At 41.7% G+C, this 24,755-nt stretch overlaps 1 protein-coding gene across 22 annotated transcripts in view; it reads left to right on the forward strand.

Annotated features, from left to right (window-relative positions):
• The first annotated feature begins 7,483 nt into the window (after positions 1–7,483).
• Positions 7,484–24,755, forward strand: part of lrrfip2 (leucine rich repeat (in FLII) interacting protein 2) — a 56,170-nt gene continuing 38,898 nt past the window's right edge. For 7 of the 22 annotated variants that reach the window (XM_021606821.3, XM_021606844.3, XM_021606813.3 and 4 more), the window contains exons 1-2: positions 7,571–8,159; positions 9,740–9,897. In XM_021606821.3, the coding sequence (XP_021462496.3) occupies positions 9,814–9,897 (84 nt within the window). In that variant the 5' untranslated portion in view covers positions 7,571–8,159; positions 9,740–9,813. Of the gene's footprint in view, positions 8,160–9,739; positions 9,898–24,755 lie in introns of all 22 variants that reach the window. The other 15 variants (XM_021606789.3, XM_090236248.1, XM_090236268.1 and 12 more) reach the window with 8 other exon arrangements.

Below are 24,755 nucleotides of genomic sequence, written 5' to 3' on the forward strand. Positions count from 1 at the left end.
ATGTGGAGGTCCTAGGCTAGCGTGGTTACACGTAGTCTGCCAGTGAGACCGGTTGGACGTACTCCAAAATTGGCCATATCCGAAATTCTCTAAAACAAAGTTTGATGCGGCTTATGGTAGAGAAATTAACATTCAATTATCTGGCATCAGCTCTGGTGGACATTTCTGCAGTCAGCATGCCAACGGCACGCTCCCTCAACTTGAGACATCTGTGGCATTGTGCTGTGTGACAAAAGTGCACATTTTAGAGTGGCATTTAATCATCCCCAGCACAAGATCATGCTGTTCAATCAGCTTCTTGATATGCCACACCTGTCAGGTGGATGGATTGTGCGTATGGAACATTTCTGGGATATTGTATTGCAGCTCGTGAAACATGGGACCAACACTTGACATGTTGCTTTTATATTTTTGTTCAGTTGACCACATGGACTATCTGCATCAACCCTTTTTCCACTAACTCTTTTTGACTCTATGCACACACACTGGACTCTACCCACACACTCACACATACTTACACTGACACTCCAACACATACGCACAAACTCACTCACACATAACGTGCACACACAGGCATACTGTCGCCACCCACACACTTACACACTTACACAATTCCCCACTCATCACATTCGCTGCAGCTACCGTCTATTATCTCTACTGTTGCCTAGTCACATTAACCCTACCTATATGTACATATCTCACTCAATTTCCTCATACCCCTGCACTTCAATTCTGGTACCACATATAAATAGCCAAGCTATCATTGCTCATTGTGTATTTATTCCTTGTGTTACTGTTTTTTTGCTATTGTTATTATTATTTGTATTGTTATTTTATATTTGTATTGTATTATGCATTGTTGGGAAGAGCTGTAAGTAAGCATTTCACTGGTGATCTACATCTGTTGTTTGCGAAGCATGTGACAAATTAGATTTCCTTTTTTAGGATTTTGTTTAGGTCTATCGCAGTGCATTTTCTTGTATGTAAAGCAAATGTCTGTTATAAACAGACAATAAATAAACATATAACCTAAATAAGACCAGTTGGCTGGCCTACAATTGACATTGTAGTTGACAGCGTACTGATGTGTAGAGTGTATATAGGGTACAGATGATTCATTGAATCGCTCCTCATCTGCGTTTTAAAATGTTCAATTAGGGACATTAAAGTAAGTTATCATTATCTTATCCAGGAGTCACAAAATGACCAAATACACCCAAACCAATTTGAAGTCTAATTAGTAAAAACTGTGAATTTCTAAATGAGAGAAATATTTAATTCATTCAGACATGGCCCAATTTCTCAAATTGAATTATTCAAATGCTGTCCAATACTGCCATTTGGTGGACAAGAAGAGGATAGTCCAGACACATGCCACTTTTTGGAATCAAATCAAATGTTCAAATCAGGTAAATTCACATGAAAATGAACAAAATAAATAAGAGACTGTGTCCTTTCATAAAATTATATTTTATTCATGCTTATTTTATCAGTGCAGACAAATGTGGTAATATGTACAAATTACATTAAAACATATAGGGTGAACAAACATGCATTTCTGAGCTGTCAGTCACATTTGATGACCAAAACACTGTTTTTTTGTGTGCTAATATTAACTTGAAAGTTTAAAAAAAATAATCCACGTTCACATGCTAGTCGGAACTAGGAAACTCTGACATTTCTGACTTGCTAACTGGTTAGAGTTCACAGGAGATTGGTGACACTTTAATTGGGGAGGACAGGCTTGTGGTAATGGCTGGAGCGGAATTTGTGGAATGGTATCAAATACATGCTTTCTATGTGTTTGATGCCATTCCATTTGCACTGTTCCAGCCATTATTATGAGCCATCCTCCCTTCAGCAGCCTCCACTTTTGTAGTTATATACGTGCAGCATTCAACCAGTTAGCAAGTCAGAAATGTCAGAGTTCCGACTAGCAAATGAACGTGGCATTAATTCATAAAAAAGCATCACACAAATTCCTTTACATCCAGGGATTTCACCCATCAGTCACCGACTGGCTTCTCAGAGAATCTGCAAACGGAGTAAAAACATTGACAAGATAGTCAAGTGACCTCTCTAACAATGGAAATACATGTCCTCAAAGATGGAAGGCAGGTCGGCAGAGGCAAGATCAGACGGGACCGTTCTATCCAATGAGAGGGCAGCTATGTGTGCGAACAACAGGCCATAGAGTTAGATAGAGAACTAATCTTTGTATTTGTGCTATTATAGCATCTGTGACATCATGGCAGTGACATTGAGGCTAGCTCCATTTTAAAGTACTCAAATGTATTCTTCTTAATTGGATGATTGTGCCCAACTCATAGGAATCTCCACCCAGTTCACTACTTTAAAATGGTGGAAGCTCTCCAAGGCCGTAGCTACATATGAGAACAATGAGGTCCAGACCTCAGTAATTTATTTCCTATTTCAACTCAGTCGGTGTGTCAACTTACTGTTGAGAATTAGAATAAATTCACATGGTGTTAAAACTTGTCTGTGTTTCATCAGTTTTCCTTGTGTTATATGCCACAGCCACTCAATTAGCCAATGTCAGTTAAATACTTAGGAAGCAACACTGATTGACAATACATTTCACATGCTGTTGTGCAAATGGAATAGACAACAGGTGAAAATTATAGGCAATTAGCAAAACACCCCCAATAAAGGAGAGGTTCTGCAGGTGGTGACCACAGACCACTTCTCAGTTCCTATGCTTCCTGGCTGATATTTTTGGTCACTTTTGAATGCTGGCGGTGCTTTCACTCTAGTGGTAGCATGAGACGGAGTCTACAAGTGGCTCAGGTAGTGCAGCTCAGCCAGGATGGCACATCAATGCGAGCTGCGGCAAGAAGGTTTGCTGTGTCTATCAGCGTAGTGTCCAGAGCATGGAGGCGCTACCAGGAGACAGGCCAGTACATCAGGAGACGTGGAGGAGGCCGTAGGAGGGCAACAACCCAGCAGCAGGACCGCTGTGCAAGGAGGAGCAGGAGGAGCACAGCCAGAGCCCTGCAAAATGACCTCCAGCAGGCCACAAATGTGCATGTGTCTGCTCAAACGGTCAGAAACAGACTCCATGAGGGTGGTATGACGGCCCGACGTCCACAGGTGGGGGTTGTGCTTACAGCCCAACACCGTGCAGGACGTTTGGCATTTGCCAGAGAACACCAAGATTGGAAAATTCGCCACTGGCGCCCTGTGCTCTTCACAGATGAAAGCAGGTTCACACTGAGCACATGTGACAGACGTGACAGAGTCTGGAGATGCCGTGGAGAACGTTCTGCTGCCTGCAACATCCTCCAGCATGACCGGTTTGGCGGTGGGTCAGTCATGGTGTGGGGTGGCATTTCTTTGGGGGACGGCACAGCCCTCCATGTGCTCGCCAAAGGTAGCCTGACTGCCATTAGGTACCGAGATGAGATCCTCAGACCCCTTGTGAGACCATATGCTGGTGCAGTTGGCCCTGGGTTCCTCCTAATGCAAGACAATGCTAGACCTCATGTGGCTGGAGTGTGTCAGCAGTTCCTGCAAGAGGAAGGCAAAGATGCTATGGACTGGCCCGCCCGTTCCCCAGACCTGAATCCAATTGAGCACATCTGGGACATCATGTCTCGCTCCATCCACCAACGCCACGTTGCACCACAGACTGTCCAGGAGTTGGCGGATGCTTTAGTCCAGGTCTGGGAGGAGATCCCTCAGAAGACCATCTGCCACCTCATTAGGAGCATGCCCAGGCGTTGTACGGAGGTCATACAGGCACGTGGAGGCCACACACACTACTGAGCCTCATTTTGACCTGTTTTAAGGACATTACATCAAAGTTGGATCAGCCTGTAGTGTGGTTTTCCACTTTAATTTTGAGTGTGACTCCAAAGCCAGACCTCCATGGGTTGATACATTTGATTTCCATTGATAATTTTTGTGTGATTTTGTTGTCAGCACATTCAACTATGTAAAGAAAAAAGTATTGAATAAGAATATTTCATTCATTCAGATCTAGGATGTGTTATTTTAGTGTTCCCTTTATTTTTTTGAGCAGTGTAGTTAAGTTTGAGGTTAATGATCTGCTTTCACACTTTTGGGAAAGGGCTTGTGAAGAAAAATCTTATTGCAAGAACTGGCAGCTCTTTAAATTTAGGTGTCCAAATACCTTAGAAAATATGGTGGTAATCTTGCTAAGACCAGAAGAGCTGAGGAGGAAAAGGTAATCATTAAGATGACTTCCCTTTCTCAGAGGTCCCCAGCCGACCTCTTGGGGGAGGAGAAGATGGAACTAATTGAGTTACAAAATAAACTGGATAATATATATAGATTAAAAGCAGAAGGAGCCTTTATTAGATCTAGGAAAAAATGGATTGAGGAGGGAGAACAGAATTCATCCTATTTCTTTAGATTTCAGAAATTTCACTCTAAAAAATAACACTATACATAAGTTAAACATTGATGGTGTTATTAGATGACCAAAAATGAATCGCTAAATATTTTTACAGACAATTGTATAGCTCTATATACTGTCAGGAATCCACATATGTGTTTTTTGACTCACTGAATAATGTTCACTCTATCGCTGATATAGAATCTAAACAGTGTGATAAACCCATCAAAGTTGAAGAGATTATAGAGTCTATCAAACATCTAAAGAACAATAAATCACCAGGTGTTGATGGAATTACATCAGAATTTTACAAATTGTTTTCTGAACAATTAGCTCCCTTCCTGTTTGAAGTCTTTTTAGAGAGTATCAAAAACAATGTTCTCCCTCCTACAATGAGTCAGGGGTTAATAACACTGATACCTAAGCCTAAAAAATAAGTGCTCCTCATCGATAACTGGTGTCCGATTTGTCTTCTTAATAATGACTATAAGATTATGACTTACAAAATTATTACTAGCCTTATTACTTGAAAAAATAATTAAAGAAGTCCTGGATGCAATCATTGATGAAACACAGTCTGGCTTTTTGAGGAACAGACATATTGCAAACAATGTCAGACAAGTATTAGACATACTTGACTACTCAGACCTAATAACTGAGGATAGCTTCATATTATTTTTTGATTTTTATAAGCATTTGACATAGTAGAGCATCAGTTCCTCTTCTACTCCCTTGAGAGACTTGGCTTTGGGGATTTTCTCTGTAAGGCTATTAAGACTCTCTATACAAATGGTAACAGCTCTATCAAATATGACACCTCACCTAGATTTGAGTTAAAGAGAGGAATTAGGCAAGGTTGTCCTATCTCTCCATACCTGTTTTTATTAATCGCCCAACTTCTTACAAATTCTTTAAATACTAGTCCTGTACAAGGTATTTCCATATCTGGTAAAGAAATTATTATAAGCCAGCTGGCTGATGATACTACACTTTTTCTGAAAGATGCTAACCAAATTCCCATATCGATCAATGTGATACAATCCTTTCCCAAAGTGTCTGGTCTATATCTTAGCATTAATAAATGTGAACTCATGGCTGTCAAAGATTGTGTGACACCTTCATATTATGGTATTCCAGTAAAAGAAGAACTTACATATTTCGGTATAACCATTACAAAGGATCCGAAGTCTAGAGGCTTACTACATGTTTAACCCTCTTATTAAAAAAAACAGAAGAATCTAAATCAATGGCTACAGAGGGACTTATCTTTAAAAGGAAGAGTCCTAATAACCAAGGCTGAAGGTATCTCTAGACTAACATATGGCGCTCTATCTTTATATCTTGACAGTAAAATAAGCAAGGAGATAGACCAGATGCTTTTCAACTTTCTGTGGAGAAACCGTACCCATTACATTAGGAAAACTGTTGTAATGAACAATTATGAGAATGGTGGGCTGAATTTTCTGGACTTTACTACCTTAAATAATACTTTTAAGATCAATTGGATAAAACAATTCCTAAGAAGACCCACTTCTATGTGGAATTTTATTCCTCATCATGTCTTCTCTACTTTTGGTGGCCTTAACTTCATGTTGGTTTGCAAGTATAATATTGACAAAGTTCCAGTGAAACTTTCTGCTGTTCATCGGCAGGTTTTCTTGTCATGGTTCTTCATTTATAAGCATAAGTTTTCTCCACACAGATATTATATATGGAATAATCGGGATATATTGTATTAAAATACTTCTTTGTTTTTAGAATATTGGTTCCGAAATAATATCCTATTGGTTAGCCAACTGGTAAATGCAGAGGGTCGTTTACTCAGTTATAAGGAATTCTTATCACTTTACAAGGTCCCTGTAACACCTAAAGATTTTGCAATTGTTTTAGATGCCATTCCCTCAGGTGTTGCTTTATTATTCAGGAACGTGTCAAGACCTGACCCTCAGAGCCTATCTTCCGTTGACCCTGTTGACTCATCAGTAGGGAAAATTTGTTTCCCTTTTGGTCCATTCAACAACAGAGCGATACGAACCTTGTTTCAGCAGGATGTTGCCTTATCAGAATGGATTTATTGATAATATCTGTTGGAAAAAAGTTTGGATGTCGCCATTAAGATTAGCAGGCAATTAGCTTTAAAACTGCACATACAAAAACATCTGTAAAGCAAACATATTAGTTGACCTTTTGTTATTAAAATAATGTTTCTGCAAACAGTTCCCCTGTACATATTAAATTATAGTTTTTAATCCCGGTGCTCAGTTATTGTGTAGCAGCTAATTGTATAGGCTATGTGTTCTTAGAGCGACTGAGGTGAATAAAAGCCACAGCATCCAATGTGATAACGGCTGGGCAAATGTTTGCTTCTTTTTATGTTCTCCAAATAGCATTTAGTTTTTAAATTGTATAGAAATTCAGTAAATCAGTTTCAACTAAAGTCACGTAGCAAATGAGCAATTACATGTTTTGTTGACCAAATTCCACACTCTGACCTCCATGCAAAATTCCTCACTTCGTTATACTTCGTGGGCTTATTTTCTAGGACAGATTTTGGGCTGAGCCTATCTTCCGTTGACCCTGTTGACTCATCAGTAGGGAAAATTTGTTTCCCTTTTGGTCCATTCAACAACAGAGCGATACGAACCTTGTTTCAGCAGGATGTTGCCTTATCAGAATGGATTTATTGATAATATCTGTTGGAAAAAAGTTTGGATGTCGCCATTAAGATTAGCAGGCAATTAGCTTTAAAACTGCACATACAAAAACATCTGTAAAGCAAACATATTAGTTGACCTTTTGTTATTAAAATAATGTTTCTGCAAACAGTTCCCCTGTACATATTAAATTATAGTTTTTAATCCCGGTGCTCAGTTATTGTGTAGCAGCTAATTGTATAGGCTATGTGTTCTTAGAGCGACTGAGGTGAATAAAAGCCACAGCATCCAATGTGATAACGGCTGGGCAAATGTTTGCTTCTTTTTATGTTCTCCAAATAGCATTTAGTTTTTAAATTGTATAGAAATTCAGTAAATCAGTTTCAACTAAAGTCACGTAGCAAATGAGCAATTACATGTTTTGTTGACCAAATTCCACACTCTGACCTCCATGCAAAATTCCTCACTTCGTTATACTTCGTGGGCTTATTTTCTAGGACAGATTTTGGGCTGAGTAAAACCTCTCGCTTCGTCTCTTCCTCTCTGGTAAAGAGGACAGTGGAGGGGAGAGAGTGGAGGAAAAAGACGACTCCCTAAAACACGCCACTTCGATTCCGCTACGACCGGAAGAGACTTTTCGTAGCAGGTAGGAGACCGTTTCCTAATTGAATTATCCTAACCTCACGAAAAACTCACTTCCGGTCGTAGCTGTGTCGAAGTGGCGTGTTTATAGGGAATCTCGTAAAAAGAAACCCCCACTCCCACTGATTCACAGCTGTCAGTTGGAGGAAAAAAACACTGTCAATCTTTGGGAGGAACCATTGTACAGTATTTTAACAACCAAGACGAAGAAAGAGCAAATCCTGGAAACGTCAACGTCGTTTAGAAGCTTCTACGAGCCAGGCGAATCTCTTTGAAAAGGCGTGACGTGAAGAGCAGTGTCAGTTTGCTCTGTCACACATTAGAAATTGGGGTTGGCTAGCTAGTAGCTGGCTAACCAGCTAGCCAGCTAAATTTATACTGCTCAAAGGGATTGGCCTTCTCTTTTGCATTGGGGTCATTACACCGGAAAGAACATCTCAGGATTCAATTAAACCTCATTTTTATGTTTTGGGTCCCAAGGAAGGGTAAGAGCCCAGGGTCATAGCTTTTCATGTCGAGGGTACATGGCACGGGGTTATCTTGCTACTAAGCTAGCGCTAGCTAGGTAGCTACCTAACCAAGGCAAACACTTTCCCAATGACAATGTGTTTATGTTAGCTAGCTAGCTATCTAGCTAGCCCAGGAAAGTAGCTAACTTTCTAGCTTGGAAAACGCGTTAACTATACAATAACTAAATTAACGTTATCCCCGCCCGGGTAGTTAACTAGCTACTGTAGCTAACGTTAGGAATGATCTAGCTAACGTCTCAATCTGTAACGGTAACTAACGTTTTAATTATTGAGCTAGCTAGGTATCTTCGCTACAAGAGTTTAACCACACAGTCAGAACAATGAGTTATAAATATATATATATTTATAACGTTACCCATGCAAGGGGACATAGTTCACAATGATGGATAATTAGTAAGTTGAGCTAGCTAGCAATCCTAATGGTGTCATCGTGGAGGTTTATGGCTACCGTCTGACGTTATAACCGCCGAGTTAGTTAGCTAACGTTAGCTGATTCCTTATCTGGGCGTTTTCTTCTTGTTCTTGCCTGTGCTAACCATTAACGTTACGTGACGCTGGTAACGTTAAACTTTTGTCAGAACACACACTAGCTAAATATTTGTAAGGTAACTTTGACAGCTCTAACAATAAAATATTAATTTAATTTATAGCAAACCATATCAAGCTGTATGGGTAAAGCCTCCAAGCCCTGTGCTTAGCTGGAACTTTTACCTACGTGTAATCAGCTAACTTCAGCTATGTAATAATTTCTCCAAAACAATGTCAACTGTAGCTAGTCAATGTTTAAGAAAATAGATGGCTAGCATCTTCACTTGTCATTGTGTATTTAGGCCAAGTATCAATTGGCCTTTACAATGGTGGGGGGTACACACTAAACATGCCTCAAGGCAAGAGTTGAGCAGGCTAATGTTTGATTCAAGGATATAACTTGTGTCAGTTTGTGAACCTCATGTAAACTTGTGCTACCTTACAAGGCAACTCGGAAAGAATCTTGACTCTTTCTTTGCATTCCGCACAGAACAACTTGAGCTTTCTACAACTTCATACTTGTAATATTTTGCAGGTTTGTCAGTGTGTATGGCTTGTTTGTCAGCATCTGGCCAATGTCAGCCACAAGTGTTACACTCTTATAGGACCCAGACATCCGTGACCATGACAGGATATTTTGTAGGAATGCACTCTGGCCATGGCAGACTATTTTGTAGGAATGCACTGAGTGTGTTCCTCTGTGTGCACACAACATGCATGCGGGTGCTTTCAGGGAAGTTTGCACATCCCTCTCAATTCAGGGTTATTTGATTGAGTTTCAGCTACGTCTTGATAATATGCTATTCATTACATTGTACTATGTCCAAGGACTTAGTTCAATACTGAGATTCCCAGCGCTTCATCATGGAGTGGTCTTCAATTGATCTTAAAATTGTGATTTATTAATGTAAACAAGGCATCAGATCATCTAATTTCAGTAAAATATTAGTGTCTTCATGTAAGGTGATAGAGGTGGATCTGACAGCCCTATCATTCATGTTTTTCAGATTTTTTCCCCCCACACTGTGTTGCTCTAATTTGGCCCTGAACGTGTTGGTGGAGCTGCAGTTGCACAGAAGCCATGGGGACACCAGGTAGAAAGCGTGCCCCTATCAAGGACCGGTTTTCAGCTGAGGATGAAGCCCTTAGTAGCATTGCCCGGGAGGTAAGTTAACCATCCATTTCAGAGCCTCCCTGCTTTTAGTTAATTTCTGTGATTCTTTCTTAGTTTAAGCTCTTTAACTGGTGTTATTAGCTGAGCTTCCCTCACATTGTAGGCCTATGTGTAGTGCAAAAGTGATTTAGTACTACATAAGTCACATTGGATGTTGTTTGTGGTGACACTGAAGACATGTAATTTCCCCAAATGTGGTCAAAGACAAATTTGAATTTGATGATTTATAAAAGGATGCATGGCAAGCCGTCTTGGATGTATTACTTTAAATGTAGGCTTTTCAACCCATACCCAACAACACCGACTGAGGTGAATGCAGCAAACAGCCCCCTGAAGCATATCCTGACACATGTTCACACACAGCTCTGCTTAGTCTGAGATGTGCTTGTAATGTGGATATTCAGGTTCCTTCAAGTTGTCTCAGCTCTGGCGAGTGCAGACAGCTGGTTTGCAATGGTGTAGTAGGATTGATTTGAAGAGATTTAGGGAAAATGGAGGGCAGGGGCAAGGAAGGTGGGATGGCTTGTAATGACTTGTCCCAGGATTATTCCATGTTCCTCAACTACCCGGCTGTCATTCCTGGCCTTTTCGTAGAGGCTGTGCAACTGTTCTCAGCGTACATAGTAGGCCCATGCATTTGTTGTGTAATTGTTATTGTTCATTACTATTTTGAGAACGATTGTGCTGTATTTGCATAATTATGTGGCTAGATGAAACTATGCCACAGTGTGGGAAAAGCCTAAAGAATCATCAGAGTAGATTTGAGTCCATGTGATTGGCTGACTTGCGTAACTTACAGATGAACAGAACACAGGATCTCACTGACTGGAAGTGAATGTTGTCCTAGCTCTTGTGAATTGCCTCATACTTGGGGACTTCTTGGTAGTGCCTAATACTTTGGCACAGAAAACAAGGTTACATTTTCCGTCTTTAACCATACAAGCCTGTTATATAGAATCATGAGTCATCTGACCCACCCAGCCAGGTCCTGTCCTGAATGAATCAGGGTTTCTTCGTGGAGAGAACTAGATGTGCACAGAACAGTGAGGCCAAGTGAGTGTGTGCAGTGGGTCCATAAGGCCAACCTCTCTCCAACCTGTCACACACCACCACTCCCCTCCAAACAAAGCCCCAGAAAAAAGTAATTGCATGAGGTCAGTCATCCTCTCTTAGGCTATGAGTGCTTGCCTGGTCGGCCTGTGCTGGACACGGATCACTGTCCTGCTGAGAAGGACTGTGAATTTGAGCCTGCGCTATCACCACCCCATATTGGAGGCCACTTACATTGCTGGGCTGTCAGTCACTTAAAATATCAGCAGCTTGCTTGCAAAACCATCAGCCAAGTAGGAGGATTCACCACATGTACTGTAGGCCTATTAAGTTTTCCTCGTAAGGATCATAATGTTAGAGAGATGATCAGACAGTCACTTACTGTGCCATTGATTGTAAGTGAATGTGTGGGAGTTGAGTGAGTCATAGTTCATAGTCCGTATTACACAGTTTCAGTGCTATCCTAGGTAATGATAGCTGTAAGCCATGCATAGGACTACTGAAGAGAATGGCACAGTGTCACACTGAGTAGAACAGGCCTGCACAGGGCGGGGTCGAGACCCAGGGTCTCCAGCTTAATGACGAGTTTGGAGGGTACTATGGTGTTAAATGCTGAGCTGTAGTCAATGAACAGCATTCTTACATAGGTATTCTTCTTGTCCAGATGGGATAGTGCAGTGTGATGACGATTACATCATCAGTGGACCTATTGGGGCGGTTAGAAAATTGGAGTGAATCTAGGGTATCGGGTAAGGTGGAGGTGATATGATCCTTGACTTGTCTCTCAAAGCACTTCATGATGACTGAAGTGAGTGCAACGGGGCAATAGTAATTTATTTGAGTGCAACAGGGCGATGGCTAAGGTACCTCACGTGACTAGTGGCCCCCATCTCACCTGCTAATTGGGAAACTTTTGCAAATGTTTTGTTGACTGAGTGAGGGAAATGCTGTGAATTAAGAGGACTTGATGTATACTAAACAAAAATATAAACGTGACATGTGAAGTGTTAGTCCCATGTTTCAATAGCTGAAATAAAGTATCCCAGAAATGTTTGATTTTTGGTAAAGGAGAAAGGTTATTTCTCTAAAATGTTGTGCACACTATTAGTGAGCATTTCTCATTTGCCAAGATAATCCATCCACCTGAAAGGTGTGGCATATCAAGAAGCTGTTTTAACCAGCATGATAATTTATTTTACCTTTCATAGGCAAGTCAGTTAAGAACAAATTCTTATTTTCAATGACGGCCTAGTGGGTTAACTGTTTTTTCAGGGGCAGAACAACAGCTTGGGGGTTTGAACTTGCAACCTTCCGGTTACTAGTCCAACGCTCTAACCACTAGGCTACCCTGCCGCCCTGGCACCATGTGCAGAGGACAATAAAAGGCCACTCTCTGGCAACAGCTCTGGTGGAAATTCCTGCAGCCCTCAACCTGAGACATCTGTGGCATTGTGTTGTGACAAAACTGCACATTTTGGTTACCTTGTCCCCAGCACAAGGTGTACCCTGTGTAATCAAATTGAATTTATCACATGTGCGCCGAATACAACAGGTGTAGACTTTACAGTGAAATGCTTACTTACAAGCCCTTAACCAACAATGCATTTTTAAGAATAATAAGTGTTAAGTAAAAAAAATAGATGAGTAAAAATTACAAATAAAAGTAACAAATAATTAGAGAGCAGCAGTAAAATAACAATAGCGAGGCTATATACAGGGGGTACCGGTACAGAGTCGATGTGTGAGGTCACCGGTTATTCGAGGTAACATGTACATGTAGGTAGAGTTAAAGTGACTATGCATAGATAATAAACAAGAGTAGCAGCAGTGTAAAAGGAGGGGGGGGACCAGAGTCTGACAATTTTTGGTGCCTTCCTCTGACAACGCCTGGTATAGAGGTCCTGAATGGCAGGAAGCTTGGCCCCAGTGATGTACTAGGCCGCAGGCACAACCCTCTGTAGTGCCTTGCGGTCGGAGGCCGAGCAGTGATGCTCTCGATGGTGCAGCTGTAGGAACTTTTTGAGGATCTGAGGACCCATGCCAAATCTTTTCAGTCTCCTGAGGGGGAATAGGCTTTGTCGTGCCCTCTTCACGACTCTTGGTGTGCCTGGACCATGTTAGTTTGTTAGTGATGTGGGTTCCAAGGAATTTGAATCTCTCAACCTGCTCCACTGCAGCCCCGTCAATGAGAATGGGGGCGTGCCCGGTCCTCCTTTTCCTGTAGTCCACAATCATCTGCTTTGTCTTGATCACTTTTGAGGGAGAGGTTGTTGTCCTGGCACCACACGGCCAGGTCTCTGACCACCTCCCTATAGGCTGTCTCATCCTTGTCGGTGATCACTGTATCATCGGCAAACTTATTGATGGTGTTGGAGTCATGCCTGGCCATGCAATCATGAGTGAACAGGGATTACAGGAGGGGGCTGAGCACACACCCCTGAGGGGCCCCCGTGTTGAGGATCAGCACGGTGAATGTGTTACCTACCCTTACCACCTGGGGGCACCCCGTCAGGAAGTCCAGGATCCAGTTGCAGAGGGAGGTGTTTAGTCTCAGGGTCCTTAGCTTAGTGATGAGCTTTGAGGGTACTAGGGTGTGTGTCCCTCATTCAGGGACAGGTTGAAAATGTCAGTGAAGACACTTGCCACTTGGTCAGCGCATGCTCGGAGTATACGTCCTGGTAATCCGTCTGGCCTTGTGAATGTTGACCTGTTTTAATGATCTTTCTCGCATCGGCTATGGAGAGCGTGATCACATATTCGTCAGGAACAGTTGATGCTCTCATGCAAGTTTCAGTGATGCTTGCCTCGAAGTGAGCATAGAAGTAATTTAGCTCGTCTGGTAGGCTCGTGTCTAGGCTTCCCTTTGTAGTCAGTAATAGTTTGCAAGCCCTGCCACATCCGAGAAGCGTCGGAACCAGTGTAGTACGATTCAATCTTAGCCCTGTATTGACGCTTTGCCTATTTGATGGTTCGTCGGAGGTATAGCTTGATTTCTTATAAGCTTCCAGCTCCTTGAAAGCAGCAGCTCTACCCTTTTAGCTCAGTGCGGATGTTGCCTGTAATCCATGGCTTTTGGTTGGAGTATGTACGTACTGTAACTGGGGACGACATCATCAATGCACTTATTGAAGCCAGTGACTGATGTGGTGTATTCCTTAATGCCATTGGAAGAATCACGGAACATATTCCAGTCTGTGCTAGCAAAACGATCCTGCAGCTTTGTATCTGCTTCATCTGACCACTTATTTTATTGACACTGGTGCTCTCTGCTTTAGTTTTTGCTTGTAAGCCGGAATCAGGAGGATAGAATTATGGTCAGATTTGCCAAATGGAGGGAGCGCTTGGAATGTGTCTGTGTGGAGTAAAGGTGGTCTAGTTTTTTTTTTTTTTTTTTTCTCCTCTGGTTGCACGTTTAACATCCTGGTAAAACTGATTTTAAGTTTCCCTGCATTAAAGTCCACGGCCACTAGGAGCACTGCCTCTGGATTAGCGCTATCCTGTTTGCTTATGGCTGTATACAGCTCATTGAGTGTGGTCTTAGTGCCAGCATCGGTTTGTGATGGTAAATAGACAGCTACGAAGAGTATAGATGGAAACTCTCTTGGTAATTAGTGTGGTATACAACTTATTATGAGATACTCTACTTCAGGCGAGCAAAACCTCAAGACTTCCTTAGCTTTCGTGCACCAGCTGTTGTTTGCAAATATACATAGACTGTCACCCCTTGTCTTACCAGAGGTGGCTGTTCTATCCTGCCGAAAAGCGTAAAACCCTCTAACTGTATGTTATTCATGTCGTCTTTCAGCCACGACTCGGTGAAAAATAAGATATTACAGTTTTTAATGTCCCGTTGGTAGGATATACATGCTCGTAGTTTGTCTATTTTATTATCCAATCATTGTACGTTAACTAATAGGACCGACGGTAAACGCAGATTTCCCACTCGCTGTCGGATCCTTACAAGGCACCCAGACCTCCGTCCCCGATATCTCAGTCTCTTTCTCCTGCGAATGACGGTCATGAGGGCCTTGTCTGGAGTAAATCCTTTGCGTCCGATTCATTAAAGAAAAAAATCTTCCAGTACTGGGCGAGTAATCTCTTTCCTTATATCTAGAAGCTCTTTTAGGTCATAAGAGTATTACTTGTACATTCAGAGACATTATGTACAAAATAAGATACAAATAACTCGGAAAAAACACACAATAGCACTATTGGTTAAGGGACCGTAAAACGGCAGCCTTCTCCTCTGGTGCCATTAATGCTGTTTATTCAGCTTCTTGAAATGCTTCTCCTGTCCGGTGGATGGATTATCTTGGCAAAGAAGAAATGCTCACTAACAGGGATGTAAAACAAATAGGTGCACATAATTTGAGAGGGAACCATTTTTTTTGCTTATGGAATATTTCTGGGATATTTTATTTGAGCTCAAAACATCGGACCAACACGTTACATGTTGTGTTTATATTTTTGTTCAGTGTTGATTAAATAACGGATTTTAAAAAAACAGTTTCACATGCGCATGGTCCTTGCGATCTGGGGTTTTTGAGAGGTCCCTAACCCATTGAAGTTGTACATTTAAAATGGTTATGGGTAGGGTTTACGGATGTCCCAAGTAGAGGTCGACCGATTAATTGGAATGGCCGATTTAATTAGGGCCGATTTTAAATTTCCATAACAATCGGTATTTTTGGATGCCGATTAAAAAAAATAAAACAATATAAAAAATATATATATATATATATATTTACACCTTTATTTAACTAGGCAAGTCAGTTAAGAACACATACTTATTTTCAATGACGGCCTAGGAACGGTGGGTTAACTGCCTTGTTCAGGGGCAGAACGACAGATTGTTACCTTGTCAGCTCAGGGATTCAACCCTGCAACCTTATGGTTAACTAGTCCAATGCTCTAACCACCTGCCTCACGAGGAACCTGCCTGTTAGGTAAGTGCAGTAAGAAGCCAAGGTAAGTTGCTACAAATCGTATAGAGAGAAAGAGTCCTATAATTCCAATAATAACTACAACCTAAAACTTACCTGGGAATATTGAAGACTCATATTAAAAGGAACCACCAGCTTTCATATGTTCTCATGTTCTGAGCAAGGAACTTAAACGTTAGCTTTCTTACATTGCACATATTGCACTTTTACTTTCTTCTCCAACACTTTGTTTTTGCATTATTTAAACCAAATTGAACATGTTTCATTATTTATTTGAGGCTAAATTGATTTTATTGATGTATTTTATTAAGTTAAAATAAGTGTTCATTCAGTATTGTTGTAATTGTCATTATTACAAATAAATAAATAAAAATCGGCCAAATAATCGGTATTCGCGTTTTTGGTCCTCCAATAATCGGTTGACCTTTAGTCCCAAGGATCCCTAGAATGTACAAGTAATGTGAATGTCAATGCATAATGCAGTTGGAAAGGTCAATTTAAAAAATAAAAAAATAAAAATGCAATATGGTAATGCATACTTTTTTGCATTCATTTTGGAGGATTTGTTTTTCTTCTGTAGGCTATTACAATTAAAAATAACATATAAGTCCTTAAATAAAAAATTAAGTGCTTGAAAGTCCTTGAATTTTACTTGCCAATGTCTTTATGAACCCTGAATAGGATACTTTTTCAGCCCCAATGGAAAATCAAGGCCTCTGCTATTAAAATTACCCATGCATCTTTCGCTTTGCTGTCTTACCCCGGAGAGTATTTGTTTTTCATTCAGGCCAGTAGCTTTTATTGGAACTGGCCCGGTGTGCCACTGGAAAATGTACCTGAATGTCGAACCCTGTATGTAGTTCATGATAATGGTAGGCAGGCCTATTTTTGCAACTATCTGCAAATACGTATTTCAAATTTAACATCCTCTTTTTTTTTAGATTAAAAAGGTAGAACAAGTTTTCTGTTGTGCAAAACACCTGATTGAAACTTGTTGGCTGTCAAACAATTTATCTACCTATGCTTGGGCTATTTTATGATTGGGTGTTATCACACGTAGCAGCATATAATTTAGCAAAGTGTTGAAGGGGTCCGCCTAACATTCCGTATGGTCTGATAAGGGGAGGGTTTTGAACGATTAGCCTAATGTTTGTTTCCATGGCAACTATAAACACTATAGTACTGAAGATAAACAACGTCAACTTTGACATAACATCCAGGGTGTGCCAACTTCATGGAGCCCTAGATGATGTAGTCTAGTGTGAGCAGAGGATCTGATCTACCCCTTGACGCTTAGGGTTTTGGAGGTGTGTATGATTGTGCATTTGTGCGGCTGCTGCTCAGATTACTCCTCTCCAGTCCCATAATGTGGGTGCAGGGGGAGGGAATGCTGGGGCCAGGCCGGATGGGCATGGCTATAGATAGGACAGAGCGACACAGAGCTCAGGTCATACTGTCAGACAGCTCGACAGGTGCAGCGCAGAGGAGCCAGCCATCTCCTCTCCTTCTTTTCTCAGACACACACACAGTGTTTCCCACTCGAGCCGGCTGTCGGCTAAACAGCCGATTAGACTCCTTTTAAGCCCGATACTTTTTCCACCTAAATTAACTAGGCTACTTTTCAATTTGCTAGTCAGAAAGTCAGCCAAGCCCCTTCCCACGAGAATGAACGATATGCATTTTCTAGCGATCTAGCGACTCTATTTCAGAGTTACCAAGTTTGTTTTGAACGCGGCATCAAACGGCAACAGAAGGCAGGCTTCATCAGCACGTCTCACACCACTGCAGTGAGCTGGAGGCAGTTACGTACCCAATGCATATGGGCCTGATAAATTTGTCAAATGCCTGGTAAATTTAAAATGTTGCCGGTAAAATATCCTACGTCACATTTTCCTAACACAAACCCTGGTGTATCTGTGTGTTTGGGTCTTGACTTGTCTAAAGTCAGTACAGCCAATCTGCCAACTTCTGTCTGTGGCGTCCACACAGTTTGGGTTACACATTAATATGACCCCACTGTGGAAAGGTGAGACTCTCACGAACACGTACATGTCAGTTGTTGCTGTAGCCCACAGGCCTCACGACTCGTCTGAAGATCCCGGTACCAGTTGAAAAAATTAATGGACCTGTGCCAAAAATAAGGGTTTAAATACAGTGCATTCGGAAAGTATTCAGACCCCTTTTTTCACATTTTGTTACATTACAGCCTTATTCTAAAATTGATTCCATAGTTTTTTATCAATCTACACACACTACCCCATAATGACAAAGCAAAAACATGTTTTTAGAATTTTTTGCAAATGTATTAAAAATACTACAAGCTTGGCACACCTGTATTTGGGATGTTTCTCCCATTCCTCTCAGCAGGTCCTCTTAATCTTTGTCAGGTTGGATGGGGAGCGTCGTTGCACAGCTATTTTCAGGTCTCTGTAGAAATGTTCGATTGGGTTCAACTCCAGGCTCTGGCTGGGCATCTCAACGATATTCAGAGACTTGTCCCGAAGTGCTATGGAGCAGCTTTTCATCAAGAATCTCTCTACTTTGCTCCATTCGTCTTTGCCTCGATCCTGACTAGTCTCCCAGTCCCTGTTGCTGAAAAACATCCCCACAACATGATCCTGCCACCACCGTGCTTTACCAAAGGGATGGTGCCAGGTTTCTTCCAGATGTGACGCTTGGCATTCAGGCCAAAGAGTTTCATCTTGGTTTCATCAGACCAGAGAATCTAGGAATGACTTTCGTCTGGCCACTCTACCATAAAGGCCTGATTGGTGGAGTTTTGCAGAGATGGTTGTCCTTCTGGAAGGGTCTCCCATCTCCACAGAGTAACTCTGGAGCTCATCGGGTTCTTGGTCACCTCCCCGACCAAGGCTCTTCTCCCCTGATTGCTCAGTTTGGCTGAGCGGCCAGCTCTAGGAAGAGTCTTGGTGGTTCCAAACTTCTTCCATGATGGAGGCCACTGTGTTCTCGGATCTTTAATGCTGTATAATTTTGTTTGGTACCCTTCTCTAGATCTCCAGACATGCACTGTCAACTGTGGGACCATTATATAGACAGGTGTGTGTGCCTTTTCAAATCATGTCCAATTTACCACAGGTGAACTCCAAATTCACAAACACTTCACATTTCCATATCATAAAACTCATGTAATTTACAGTGTCAATGTTTATGGTCACTGTTTCATGTACAGTATGGATGTAGCGTTTCACGGTATGCATCGGGCCCAGGTTCAAATGTTTAAGATTTGAGTGCATCGGTTAGTGGGTCCGCAAACCGATCAAATGACTTTTTCTACCTTCCCAAAAATGCCTAATATTTTGTGACAACTGCGTCCTCTCCTTCAGTGTCGAACTAAGCATGTAATTATGTTGACAGTCATAGATCTACAAGTCATTTTGCATACCAAATAACCCCAGGCAATATCCGTAGCCAGCTTCAAAAGTTTGTAAAATGGCTTGCACAGTATTAGGCTTTATTAGTTGAGTGACAACCAATTTTGTCGGTTAGGTTATTTAATATAAAATGTGCTGTTAAATGGCCTGCATACTCACCAGACATGTAACCCATTGATGTTTGGGATGTTTGATGTTCTGGATCACCGTGTACAACAGTGTGTTCCAGTTCCCGCCAAAATCCAGCAACTTCGCACAGCCATTGAAGAGGAGTGGGACAACATTCCACAAGCCATAATCAACAGCCTGATCAACTCTTATTTTTTTTACCCCCTTTTTTCTCCCCAATTTCATGGTATCCAATTGGTAGTTAGTCTTGTCTCATCGCTGCAACTCCCATACGGACTCAGGAGAGGCGAAGGTCGAGAGCCGTGCACACAATCCAACCAAGCCACACTGCTTCTTGACACAATGCCCACTTAACCCGGAAGCCACAGTACTGTTCAAAAGTTTGGGGTCACTTAGAAATGTCCTTGTTTTTGAAAGAAAAGCACATTTGTCTATTGTTACTGAATATATCTGGAGAATTTTCAGATTTTGTTAACAAATGCGGTGAAAAGTACAGTAAATGTAAAATGCACCAGTCTGGATTCAACACTGTCTGGATTGTCTTGTCAGGTGAACTGTTGTGTACTCAACTTTGGTATAAAAAAAATAATAAAAAAATCCCATCTCCAAACTGTTCCCTTTCAATTGCTACAATGCTTATTAAGAATATGCTTTTTGTATTTCTGCTGTAAAAAACTATTCAATTTAGGCCTATATAGGACAATTCCAATGAGTGAATAGGGTTATTAATAAGACATATGTGGGTCAGTTGCTAAACAAATATTTTTTGGGGGAATAAATTACATACTGCTATTCACAAAGTGTTGCAAACACTTGTTAATTATTTCAGTAAATTAACTGATGTCGTGCTAGCTCTTTTATTAACACGTATGGACCAAGAACTTAATTGGAATCAAGGCATTAGAATGTACCAGAGGCCACCAAAATAGAATTTGTTCCTCAAAAATGTCTTAACCCGAGGGGAGCCTGTCTGGCTACTTTTCCTATTTAGCTGGCAACTCCATGTGCTTGTGGAAAACGGTACACACACACTAGTCTATTAGCCTCACTAATCCATTTTAACAGTGCAAAAATACGCCCTAATTTTTACTTTGAATCCCACCATTTTGTTTTCTTAGAGGAAGGTCCAATTAGAATCTGACAGTTTAAGCCAAAGCATTGAAACAATTTTAGTTGGCTTGCGGTGCTCATAGTCACATAAACCTCAATGTGATGGTTGTGCCACTCTGCTCGCAAAGCTGTCATAGACAGCAGCTGTTTAGTGAAAGACAGACCTTCCGCATGATTAGTCAATAGAAAATATCGAGAGGCTTATGACCAAAGGGTGAGTTCACCGACCCTAATCGAGAGTGGAAATCTCCAGAGATGGCTGAAGACTTCTGACAGATGCACTGTGGGTGAACCGCTCGGCTGTAACATAAGAGAGGCAGAAGAGACATTTGATTAAGGAAAACGTCCCACATGGCATGCATGTTTGCACAACAAAGGCATGTTTTTTTCCCCCCAATGCTATTTTTTTCCCACTCAACAGGAATAGACCTACTGGTGGCCCATTCTGGCACCACAGATAAGCACTGGCTGGAATGTTGACTGTTTGTTTGCAAGGAGATACTCTGTAGCATACACCATACCATTGATGCAGCATATTTTTGTTGAAGATAAGTGGTTTTCTGATATGGTGTTTGTAGATGGTGGTGGTGTTGTCATAGCAGAGTAGTCAGTCAGGAGAAGCTGGTGTGTCTCTCTCTCACTTTCACACTCACACACACATATTATGGGCCTCAATGGGGGGTGGCGGGAGCATGGTCTACTTAAATTAGCCACTGCTGCTGAGGCGCTTTGCAAAATTAACCCCGTTCCCCCTCTACCTCTGGGGTAAATGAGGTGAAATTGGGATATGCTTTCACCCCTCCAGAGTAGACTACCTATGTCATCTTTCAAATCCATTGCTGTGCTTGTAGAGTTATATGCATCTGCCTTCCTGCATGCATGTTGATTGAAAAAATATTGACTGCCATTGAATGATTGCATATTTAGCGACTGGTGAACCAACACCACATCTAACTTTGTTTAAAAGCCTTAAGGCCTAGTTTATCCTCCCAAATTCTTCTTTGTCACTGTGTTTGTCCACTGTCGTTTCCCCTTTTTGAGGTCCTTAAATTAGCCTCTCTAAACTGATGGTTAGCACATGTTGTTGGGGATGAGGCATCCCAAGCACTCTACTAAGGACAGTATTATAGAGCTGTGACTCATGTGGAAACTGGTCAACCACTGCATGTGGTACAGTAGCTCTCTGTCACAGGTCTCTCAGGATAATTTATATTTGGTCTCCACAATTTTGTTCTGTTTATTTGTTTGGAGTTGGTCTCCATTGTGTTGCAGATTACCAGTACACACTTCTATAGCCTGCAGCAGAGTGAGGTGCAGATTGTATGCTGTTGTGTAGCCTAACGTGCAAGGGCGCGTTGTAATGCCAACCACCGCTTTTAGCGTGATCCTATCCTAACATGGCATTGCCTTATCATAAATGAGCTCATTGAGGCGGATTGGTGTTCCTATGCTTCATGAACTGAAATAAAATATTCCAGAAATGTTCCAAATGTACAAAAAGCTTATTTCTCTACAAATGTTGTGCGCACGTGTTTACATCCCTGTTACATCCCTAGTGAGCATTTCTCATTTGCCAAGATAATCCATCCACCTAAACGGTGTGGTATATCAAGAAGCTGTTTAAACAGCATGATCATTACATAGGTGCAGCTTGTGCTGGGGACAATAAAAGGCCACTCTAAAATGTGCAGTTTTGTCACACGACACAATGCCACAGATGTCTCAAGTTTTGGAGGGAGTATGCAATTGGCATGCTGACTGCAGAATGTCCACCAGAGCTGTTGCCAGAGGGTTGAATGTTAATTTCTCTACCATATGTCGTTTTAGAGAATTTGGCAGTACGTTCAACCGGCCTCACAACCGCAGACCACGTTTAAGGGATCGTGTGGGTGAGCGGTTTGCTGATGTCAATGTTTTGAATAGAGTGCCCCATGGTGGCGGTGGGATTATTCTATGGTCTGCATACTCCCCAGACATGTTACCCATGTTTGAGATGCTCTGGATCGACATGTTCGACTGCGTGTTTCAGTTCCCACCAACATCCAGCAAGTTCACACAGCCATTGAGGAGTGGGACAACATTCCGTAGGCCACAATCAACAGCCTGATCAACTCCGTGCGGAGTTTTGCGCTGCAAGTTTTGCGCTGCATGAGGCAAATGGTGGTCACACCAGACACTGACTGGTTTTCTGATCCACGCTCATACCTTTTTTATTAAGGTATCAGTGACCAACAGATGCATATCTGTATTCCCAGTCATGTGAAATCCATAGATTAGGGCCTAATGAGTTTATTTCAATTGACCGAGAGCCTTATATGAACTGAATCTCAGTCAAATCTTATATTGTTGCATGTTGAGTTTATATTTTTGTTCAGTGTACTGTGTATACAGGGCTCCAGACTGCAACAAATTATTGAGTCGCATTTTGCGACCAAGCCTATTTCGCTTTGGCCCCCCGCTGTGATGGGCAAACCACTATCTGTCTCCCCTTACGTGCACCCCGAAAAATGCTTTGTTTGTTTTAACATTTAAAAATGCAATTATGGGGGGGGGGACTTTAGTGTTGTCCCTGTTGAAGAGGGGAGAAGAGGGGAGCATTTCAGCTTTTATTGCATCTCTCAATATTGAGCTAGTAGCTCACTGTTTTATAACCAAGATATCTGATATGGCTTTTGAGATATGGAGCTTGCGAAATGCACATCGGCCATTGCGAGTGCATATGTAGTTTTTTAGGACTTTACATTTACTGTTAGAGTAATACATGGCTACTAGCAGTGGGTGTTATATTTAGAGTTAGAGATCATCAACCTAATGTGTTATAATTTTCCACTTGCTCAGGTGGTGAACTGGCCCTGAGTGAATGAATGAATCAAATTTATAAGGCCCTTTTTACATCAACAGATGTGCTACACAGCAACCCAGCCTAAAACTGGGTTTCAAACAGCAAGCAATGCAGGTCAAGAGAGGGGGGGAGCCACAGCATAGTAGACTATATGATTACAGACATTGACCATTTAGCTCATTCACCGTCAAGCCGCTAACACCTCTGATCACAGCAAAATTACCTTGTTCCTCAAAAGAACAGACATGGAAACAACCATACATTCACAGTAAAGTAAATTATACAACATCAGAAATTCATACAGATTGTCCCAAAACAGAATAATACCAGAAAGCAACCAGAATCCAAACACTCTAAGATAACATTCTGTATACCACATCCACTCACAGTAACAGGATTCATCCAATGGCATTGAAGAGTACACCACCTCAGTTATCGGCTTCATCAATAAGCGCATTGATGACGTCGACCCCTCAGTGACTGTATACATCCCAACCAGAAGCCATGGATTACATCTGCATCGCGCTAAAGGCTAGAGCTGCTTCTTTCAAGAAGCGGGAGACTAAACCGGACACATATAAGAAATCCCACTATGCCCTCAGACGAACCATCAAACAAGCAAAGCGTCAATACGGAATTAAGATTGAATCCTACTATACCGGTTCTGACGCTCGTCTGATGTGGCAAGGCTTGAAAACTACAGACTACAAATGGGAACCCAGACGTGAGCTGCCCAATGACGCGAGCCTACCAGATGAGCTAAATGCCTTTTTATGCTCGCTTCGACGCAAGCAACACTGAAGCATGCATGAGAGCACCAGCTGTTCTGGATGACTGTGTGATGACGCCGATGTGAACAAAACCTTTAACCAGGTCAACATTCACAAAGCCGCCAGATGGATTACCAGGACGTGTACTCCGAGCATGCTCAACTGCTCGGCATCTGACCGTAAGGCGCTACAGAGGGTAGTACATCACTGGGGGCCGAGCTTCCTGCCATCCAGGATCTATATAGTAGGCGGTGTCAGAGGAAAGCCCATAAAATCGCCAAATACTCCAGTCACCCAAGTCATAGACTGTTTTCTCTGCTACCCCGAAGCCATAAGACTGCTGAACAATTATCAAAATCACCACTGGACAATTTACATTGACCCCCCCCCCTCTCTGCCTTTTGTACACTGCTGCTACTTGCTGTTTATTATCTATGCATAGTCACTTCACCCCACCTACATGTAATACTTACCTCAATTAACCTGTACCCCTGCACACTGATTCGGTACCGGTGCTCGCTGTATCTAGCCTCGTTATTGTTATTCTTGTTACTTTTTTTATTACTTTTTATTTTAGTCTACTTGGTAAATATTTTCTTCACCAACAGTGCAG

The sequence above is a fragment of the Oncorhynchus mykiss genome, chromosome 1 (genome assembly GCF_057628025.1).
Source record: "Oncorhynchus mykiss isolate SJ-2025 chromosome 1, ASM5762802v1, whole genome shotgun sequence".
Classification (NCBI taxonomy): Eukaryota; Metazoa; Chordata; class Actinopteri; order Salmoniformes; family Salmonidae; genus Oncorhynchus; species Oncorhynchus mykiss.